This window comes from Telopea speciosissima, chromosome 1 (genome assembly GCF_018873765.1).
Source record: "Telopea speciosissima isolate NSW1024214 ecotype Mountain lineage chromosome 1, Tspe_v1, whole genome shotgun sequence".
Lineage (NCBI taxonomy): Eukaryota > Viridiplantae > Streptophyta > Magnoliopsida > Proteales > Proteaceae > Telopea > Telopea speciosissima.
The window spans coordinates 32,903,023-32,912,593 of record NC_057916.1 but is presented as its reverse complement, the minus strand read 5'-3'; the positions used below and the strand labels follow the sequence as shown (position 1 = coordinate 32,912,593).

The 9,571-nt window shown below is 40.4% G+C and overlaps 1 protein-coding gene across 1 annotated transcript; it reads left to right on the top strand.

Moving 5' to 3' along the window:
* Nucleotides 1–1,209: 1,209 nt before the first annotated feature.
* On the top strand, nt 1,210–8,587 carry LOC122662392 (transcription factor UNE12). The gene is made up of 7 exons (XM_043858016.1): nt 1,210–1,990; nt 2,289–2,381; nt 3,042–3,161; nt 3,369–3,434; nt 6,454–6,519; nt 7,452–7,529; nt 7,768–8,587. The coding sequence occupies exons 1-7, from the start codon at nt 1,649–1,651 to the stop codon at nt 7,996–7,998; spliced, it is 996 nt and encodes a 331-aa protein (XP_043713951.1). The 5' UTR covers nt 1,210–1,648; the 3' UTR covers nt 7,999–8,587.
* Nucleotides 8,588–9,571: the final 984 nt, after the last annotated feature.

The following is a 9,571-nucleotide window of genomic DNA, read 5'->3' as shown; positions in this document are numbered from 1 at the left end:
CTTGAAAAAAATTTAGTAGATTCGGGCTTGCTGGGGCAAACTTGCACACCTATGAGTAAGATCCCACTACCCAGCAAATAAACATTGAGATGGGTAAACTATCAATTAAATATTTTTTTCCCAACCATATGCCAAATAAATAGTCAAAATTATCTACCAGCATGAACAATATAATTAAAAGAAAAAAAGAAGACTTGTGGGAGAAGAGAGATAGACACAAGGAGGTGCTAGTGTATGCAACAAAAGTTGACAGCATTCTTTCTTCCACACCTATACATTTATAAAACCTAGCGATGCTTCTCATCCGCTCCTATCTTTCCATAGACTTTCTCCTCACATAACGAGATTTGGCATCAAACTCGTCCAGATCCAATGAATATTGGATCGATCAAAATAAGATCAATAAGGGTTTGAGATGTCTTTCTCAATCCAGCCAAAGTTTTTTCTACTTAAATGAGGTTTAAACTATTTTTAGTACTTATAAGCCAAGGGGACCATGAAAAACCTGAATAAAGAGGCCGGTTGATCACCAACAGATTATCGCTTTCTACAATTGCATAAAAAAACAATTCTAAAATTCCGATATGAAATCTGTTAAGGAGGTTGGAACAATATCTCTAGAAGACTAGAACTATCAGCAATATGGTTCTAAAACCAGGAATCGGGTATAAATCGATTTCTATATAATCCGATCTGAATCGGACCCGAGTCAGGTAGACTCAGTCTACCTCAACCAGAATTTTAAAATTAATCTAAGTTTCCGAATTGACTAGTGAGTGTGTTGGATTTGGTTCGAGTTCGGCCATCGGTTCCAGGTTGGCCCTTGTTGTGAGCGATTCGGATCTGATTAGACCAACCTTCGGTGCCAACTGTACATGTCAGATAGGGCCTCTATACTCAGTTTCAACCGTCAGATGCCATGATCTTCCGTTGTACTTGAAAAGAAAGTGGATAAACATGAATAAAGGCATAAATACCATCGACGACAATGAACCCATCCCACATTGAATAATTTCAAACAATTAAAAGAGAGAGAGGCATCCCGCTTTTTTAAAATTGAAGGTAATGGCAAGATTCGTAATTTCTCCTAAAGGCATCAATGACCTTTTCTTTTAAATATTCATTATAAATCATCGCATTTTTTTTTTAACTCTCAAAAAATATATCCGCTTTTACATCCCCACTCTCACTCTCTCTCTCTCTCTCTCCCTTAAAAAGCGCGAGAAACGATGTCAGAACAAAGCTGAGCGAAAGGAGAGACTTTCGAAGGCGACCGTGCAATAGCGAGCATACGCTTTTGTTCTCTCTTTCTCTCTCTCTCAACACTTCAGTCACTGCTACTCTCTCTTCTCTCTCTTCTCTGTCTTCTCATCCTCTCTTTAGAGTAGTTAATATATGTAATTAGACAGTAATCCCTCGAAGCAAACGAAGCTCGCCGGTTTATCGGGCGATGGAACTGTAACACGTTCCGCCGACAACCTCGCTTTTGGGTTTCTTTCAAACCCTTTACTGTCCACACACAGTCACATACACTCTCTCTCTCTCAACTCTGTAGACAGTAGATGCTCTTTATAAACCCTAGTACCGCACAAGAAACCAAACTTCCATCTTCTGTAACACTTGATTATTGTCGTAGAACATCTCCGGTATGGCGAACAACCCGCCGGAAGGTTTAGGCGACGATTTCTTCGATCAAATCTTGGCGATTCCAAGTTACCCGGGTAACGAATCATCTTTGGCGGGAAATGAAGGGAATTTGGCGGGAACGGCAGGTGGGGCATCGTCGATGGTTCTGCAGCTGAGCTCAGGTGAAGGCACTGCTCACATGCGCAGTGCTGGTGGAGGTGGCTATCAGGGAACAACTACAGTGTTTCCCTTGGGATTGAGCTTGGAACAAGGGAAAACTGGTTTTGTGAAACCGGAGGAAGCTTCTGGGAGCGGTAAACGGTTCCGGGAAGGCGTTGATGCAAAGCTTTCTTCGGGAAAGAACGTAAGTCCTCTCATCTTTCTCCCTTGTAGTTTCAGGGAACTCTCATGCATGTTAGGTGGGTTGAATACATTTGCCGTTTCCGGCTTGGTTATCGGAAAACTGTGTTAAGAAGTGGAAGAATTTCAGAATCCATGGAATTTTTTTTCTTCCAGTTGATTATTTATTCACGCGGAATTCCCGGAGAACAGCGGCGACAAGTTATTGCTTGAAATGATGGAGGGGCATGTTTGTGAATTTAGTGAAAGTGAGGGGGTATTTTGTATTTATATCTTTGGTTTGCTTGTGTTTTTTTTTGCAGGACAGAGACTCAGTGCAGTTGATGTTCCCGGGGTTTGGACATGTACAGAGTCAGACGCACCCGGTCCGGCCTGCTGCACCTCAGGTCCATCAGGTGCTTCATTTGTAATAAATCCCAAATTTCCTTTTTTAAGTTTCTCCTTTTCATTTAATTAGTGCTTAATCTGGTAATTAATATCCTAAGGACCGACAATGGTATTTATTAATCCTAATCATGTAACCTTTTTTGTTTATAACTTTCCGAAATCTGCCCAGTTTAACCTCCCGTCGGTGAACCTCCTCAGCGGAAGATCTTCTGATATGCGTTGAGGGGCAAAAATTGAAAATTTTCCAATAACCCAATGGCGCTATTGACTTTGTACACCTACTCGTAGAGTGGCACGGTTAACCTTATCGTCAGGTTATCATGGTCCCTACTTGCTTCAGTGTTGTAGCATGTTGTGCATTCACAAGCCACCAGGTAGCCTCAGTGTTACATTAGAGGGAGATTTAACTACCTAACGGTTTAGAATGAATGGTAGATGAAACAGGGAAGCTTAGTTGGGTTGTTTAATTCAATTATGATTGCAGTGGCCTAGTGTCAAAAGGGTTACTCTGATGTGAAATGAACGCTTTTAAGTAAGCCTGGTATTTTTGTGACATAATTATTTCCTGTGAACACATTGTGTTCTGGTGTTTTGAGTTTTGACGTGTTGTAATTCAGGGTGATGAAACTGCCGTAATTCCCATTTTTTTCTTGTTTAATTTCATGCAGCCTTTCCATAGTCAATCTACACAGACTGCAGTCCCTACTGCACCTCATCCACCAGCCATCCGACCAAGAGTGCGGGCCAGACGAGGACAAGCCACTGATCCCCACAGTATTGCTGAGCGGGTAAGCTCCTATGCATGATAAATAAGGGGACGGAATACTTTTTTATGTTTGGGTGGCTAATTTCCTATTGAAGAACTGTTAAGGGGGCAGCTCCGTATAAAAAAGTTAACCAGTTTTAGCATGAGCAGAGTTGTAAAATAAAACTGTGTTATGTTTTGATTTGATTGTTAAAGCATGGCACCACTTCATTTTCTCCTTTTTATGCAGTTACGCAGGGAGAGAATAGCAGAAAGAATGAAGGCGTTGCAGGAACTTGTACCTAGCTCCAATAAGGTCATTAACCCCCCCCCCCCCCAATGAGCTATTTTGTTGTTTCCCTTATTAGAAGTTAGTTTATTCTTCTTCTTTCCATTCAGTTAATTGTTTTAGGCTTTTCTGTTCATTATTTATGACCAAATTGTTTGTTTGAAGAAGGTTAGGAAAATTCTTGCTTAAGAGGAAGAATCGAGATATTTTCCATTCCACACCCAATTGTTTTGCTTACCCATATATAAACTAATATACGTGACTTGACACACTTGCTTTCCTACAAATTAAAGAACAAAGTTTGTGTGTGTGTGTGTTTAAACACATTTTTACATGATCCAATCTCAGAAGCAGAAAGCAAAACATTTTCAGTCAGGTATGTAATCCTGCATTTGTCCAAATCTGAGTCCCTTGTAGCCTTCTTATCACTACGTGTTTTATACCTTTGTGATATGGTGTCGAGACCACCTTAATATGTATAGGAAGTCAAGGTTTCAAAATAAGTTTAGCCAGTCTTCTGGATCTGTTGCTAAAACCTAACCAGTTGATTGTGTTGGGAGACTCCCTTCTGTCATGGTGGTCAAGATTGAGGTCTGAACACCATCAAGGCCTGGTAAAGCAGAGTGATACCAATCTGGAAGGAACACTGCTTGTTATTAAATTAGATCCATTACCACCGAATTCATTATGTTTGTGCCTGATTTAACTCAAATTCATACTACTCAAATTGAATGCAAGTTGATGATTTTGAAAGACGGTATGATCACAACAAAGATTTGAAGGCCTACAACGTCTGCTGCAAATACTCGATTAGGTGTTGGACAAATCAGCCTTATGTATTTGAGGCTGTAAACAAATGCAATTGTAAAGATCCCTCCCCAAAAGTTCCCATGCAAAGATCAAATTATCTAAGAGGTACTTATTTCATAAATTGCCATAAAGTGAACTACTATGCCACTGAGAATTATAGTGATGGGGAAACTGTTATTCTCAATAGGCCTTCTAAGAACTTGAGATTATCAGTAACAAGCTCTCAGATTCTTCTCTTAAATCGGTAAATAGTTCTGGGATTGCTTCTGGCCTTTACATAAAAGCAACTGATGATTTTCCACCGATTTTGGTGCAACATAGTAGCTTATTGAAAACATGCTTGCAGCAGTGTCAGGCTGCCACCCGAAAAGGGCCTCAGAGCATGTGACATTGAAATTTCACTAACTGAACAAAAGTTTACGATATTAATCTTTTCTTTCCAAAGTAACTGGTCGGCTGTAAATAATAATAATAACCCTTTGTTTTGGCATTGCCTCTCTCAACTCTTGAGGCAATACTTCCTGACTAGTAGAATTTTAGCGATGAGATAATATAGAGTGCTTAGTTGTACTTCCAAAAGATGTTTCACACTCCATTAACAATTTTTATCTTCCTCCATTTGGAGGTTTCGGAGACACACATGTGGCTTCAAATCCTTGGAGTCCACATCATAATTGCCAAGTGGCTTTGCATCCATATCATAATTGCTAAGCTGAGAAATGAAGGCATATGTGCAACAAATATTTTATTTTAGTCCAGTTGTAGCTGTGATTTCCTTAATGAGGAAGTGACCCCCCCCCCTCTTCTGGGATTGGGGCGGTGTTTCCTACCAAATGTTTTCGATAAAAGCATAGAATTTTTAATTTGGTCATCATATGTGACAATTAAAGAATCGTGCTCTAGGCATGCACATCCTTCTGAACAATGGTTTTTGAATTCTAGGTAGTATATAGGTCAGTTGAGTAATGTGAGGACTCAGTTGTGAAACTGTATTGAGCAGGGGCTGGAAGTTTCCCTCCATCCAGTGGAAAATGAAGATTTTCACTGGGCTTCGCTTTTCCTTTACTTTTTCTTCTCTTGCTTTCTTTTTTCCTCTTCTTTTTAAAGGAAGTTACTGCAATATATCCCATCCAGTTGTCAGTTGGTTTAGGTTATTGAATGGATTTCAGGCATAAACTATGAATTTGAGTTACCCATTGCACCACTAGCTTATGGCTTGTTTTGTAGGAATGCATCTTTGTAGCCGAATGAGGACATGTGCAGTGTAACCAAATCTTTCTTATGTCTACTGTAATGAGTTTTTGGTCAAAGGATAGGAAGAGAACATTTTCAGGTGCTAGGCACATAACATGTGCATAAAACTTATTGATGGAGTTAATTATGGAGATTCAGTATCCAAAGGTCCCTGTATTTATTCATTTTTAGGGTGGGGGGAAAAGACTTAAAGGGTTCTTTAATTTTTTTGGGGTTGGAGAAGAATCTGATATTGGTGAGTTCTGAAGGATGATGAGGTTCAGATGAGATCTCTTTGAAGCATACCTAATTGAAGATCCCAAAGAAAATATTCTCAAGATCATGGGGGAGTATAAGTAGATTCATGCCAAATGATGGTTGAATGTCAAGATATTGGGTAAGAAAACAAATCACTGTGGTCGATGTTAGATGATTCTGATATTATGGAGGCTTTTTTACTTAAAGCATTCATGAAAGAATCCAACTAGAGAACTTCTGACATCCTATTCGATGAGGTTGGTTGGTGGTGGAGGTGATGGTTGTTGCTGTTATTCTATTTCTATCTCGTCTAGTAATATAATCTGAATTGTAGGATTAGATGGTTCAATGGCCGCTTTGATTTGCTTAGGGAAAATCACTGCTGGTGCTGTTCCTGTGTGGTCCTGCAGCTAAAAGACCAAAGGAACTTCTGTGTTTTTCTGAGGTTCTAGTATTTTAACGAGAAATTAATATTTAATAGCAGTGATTCTGCCTAAACAGGTTTCATCAACATGTTGTGCATGGTTCTGATGGCCCAAGTTCCACCTTATGATCAAATATAAGAAAATAGGTAAAACTGAGAAGATCCATACTTTATGAGGCCATATTTGGGAAATTAAGAGAATTATGATTATTAGGTACTTTGTCCTTGTGTAGTATGTGAGAGGGATCATACATCTTATTATGATGAACATCACTATCTGTCCATGTCCAGTGTATTAACATTCTGCCTTTAGTTATGCAGACAGACAGAGCAGCCATGCTTGATGAGATCGTGGATTATGTAAAGTTCCTCAGGCTCCAAGTCAAGGTAAAATGGTTCTACTTTTGGAATTGAGCTATTATTTAGCTAAATAAAATATATTCTCATATCATAGGGATCAATAATTATTTCCTTCTTCCAACCACTTTGTGTTATTTTTTATGTAAAGCCATCTCTTTTCCATTTTATTCAGAGCCATATCCCGCAATTTCAGTCCACTTGGTTTTTGGCTTTCAAGCTCCTTTCAGGCCTTGTATTTTTTGCATGGTCCATCCTAAGCATTCAGTGAACTATCATTGTTGCTAGGAAGCTTTAACTACTCTATGCATGTTTTTGTTCTTGGCTAAACTGATTGCTCTTTCCTACCCATAATAGAGATGTGTTTTAATCTCCTTTAAGTCCACTTTGGATCGATCTAAAAGTGTACACTCTTTGTATATTGCTCTGCAATCTCCAGAAACTTAGACTTGTCTATCTGTGAAGGAGGACCCGTTCTTGTCAGACAACGTTTTAAAAATCTGAATTGGATTGGTCAAATCGTATCAGGTCAGAATTGGCCATGACCGATTCCGAATCTGGCCGTTCCGCAGTGGTCGATTCTAGGGTTGACTGGATCTCTGGGTTTCCGATCTTAGGGGCTGATTTTAGGGTTTTTGGGATTCATTCCGGTAGATTCTGTCCAGCAGGGACCGATTTGATCCCCAATTTCGTGTTTAAAATCCTTGGTGTCAGACAAGTTTGTCACCTTCAGGATCTGTAAGAAGTTTCTAAATGAAAATCGAGAGAGGTTGCATACCTATAAAACCCCATCTCTGCTGTCTGAATCTCCAACGTAGTACCTGGCCTAGAATTTGAGCCCCCATCTTCTCTTTGAATCAGAAACATGGCTATTAAAGATAAACTTTTGCATTCTTCCATTGAATGTGTTCCATTTTCTAATAATTGATGAATTTGGTTCCCATTTCCAAACATATTTACAGGTCCTGAGCATGAGTAGACTTGGGGGAGCTGGTGCCGTGGCACAGCTTGTGGCTGACATCCCATTAAACTCGGCTGAGGTAATAGAATGAGTAGGATTCTGTACTCAATGTTGTATTTATAGCTCATGTTTATGTGCATTCATCAGCTTAATATGGTACTGGTTGGTGAATCGGCTGATTCGGATTGATTGCTCCCGATTCCACCAATCCAACATGGCCAGCAATTGACTCTACCTTGATTTCTTATTTAACTGTCTTTGGTATATCAAGTTTCCTTTGGCATTGTGACATGCTTTTTTTTCTCTCGAATTCAAAGGGGGAAGGCAGTGAAGGTGGAAGCAACCAGCGAGCATGGGAGAAGTGGTCAAACGATGGCACAGAACGGCAAGTAGCAAAGCTTATGGAAGAAGATGTTGGGGCGGCCATGCAATTCCTGCAGTCCAAGGCACTTTGCATCATGCCGATATCGCTTGCTTCTGCTATCTACCACACACATGAACCAGACACCTCCACACTGGTGAAGCCGGAGTCGAACACCCCTTCATAGACTTGCAACGCAGTTGCACGTGCCCATCGACGACTCCCTACATTCTCTGGTGGCCCACCTCCCCTTAATGGTCTTACTCCAACCACACCAAATTGTAGTTACTACCAGGGATGGTTACTAACACCTCTCGTCCGGGACAATGCAATCGAAGTCAGATACCATAATATCACTATTGCCTTTTTTGTTCCCTGTTTCGTTAAACAGGCTCTGATGTTGCACTGGAAGAGTGGGAAAAAAAATTACAGGGAATCCTCATTGTATGCTGGGTTCAAGCCAAGTGAGATTGTCAAAGCTCTCTCATGCTATGTTTCTTTTTTCCTAGCTTTTCCCACCTTGGTTATCAGTGGGGGTTAGTGGTGGATGACCAAAACACTTTTGCAGTGGGGACCCTTCTTTTTCTTCTGTTTCTTTCCCTCTCTTTTTTTCCCTTATGTAGTGGGTGGTGGGAACTTCTAAAAGGGTTGGATGGGTACACATATAATGTATTCGGAGAAAGGAAGTTGAAAATGGATAGTGGTTGGTCGTTTTGAAAAAGTTATGTTGAAAGGTTGTAGTCTTGAGAGAATTGATTGTGCTTCTCGGTTGGTTTTTGTTTGTGGGCTTGGTTGGATGTGTTTGTATATTCATTTATATCCATTGGCCACTTTTTTCCAATCTCCTGTATCATTATTGGAGGTTGAATCATTGGAGAGATGTGGGAGAAGGTTTAGAGTCAAACCCTCAATCACAAAAGGAACGGCACTCTTAGTTGCCGTACATGCCTTAACCAGTTGGTTGCATCCACCATAATATTTTTTTGGTGTGGTCTGGTACGATACCCTTTTCACAAGATTCAGTGATGTACTATAAATAACTAGGGCCTGTTTAGTTAGTTGTGCAGGACTGCTGCCCGGTTACGCCCACACACTAGCATAAATAAGTGCCAGAACCGGGTTCTATACCAATCAAACCAGTGCCCGGTTATATCCATTGACCACTCCAACCATCCTGTTGGATGCCCTTGCGCTCCCCAGTACGGGGGCCACATGTCCAGGCCGTGGTTTTCTTCCCAATATCCCTATTACTTCTTGGAGAATTTTTCTACTCCACAGAGCAATCAATGGCCAAATACAACCCCACTCCCCACCCCACAACCCCCAACTAACTATTGATTTGTATGATACGCCAACCAGAGTATCCATCCTTTATTTTGCTAATGAAAAGTTTAACTTTCCCCCACCCCTTTCAGTTACTCATTCCACTTCACTCTATTTCCCTCCGGTGCCCCATGGCCCCCATCCTTTATTATGCAAATGAACAGTTTCACTCCCCTCCCTCTTCAGGTGAAGAGGGTATTCCACGTCACTCTTTCCCTCCACTTCTAACCTAATGGGGCCTAGAATTCGTACTTCCAAGTTTTTTTCCTTCAAGCACTTAGGATAAGAAGGATTCAATGAATTCATACATTCAAGTTATTTTTTAATGGTAATATTCATATTCATACTTCCAAGTTAAAAGTTAATAACTGGGCATACTTTTAGAGCAGCATTCAAAGCTCACTGGTCTAGTTCCATGGCACCAAAAATATACCTGG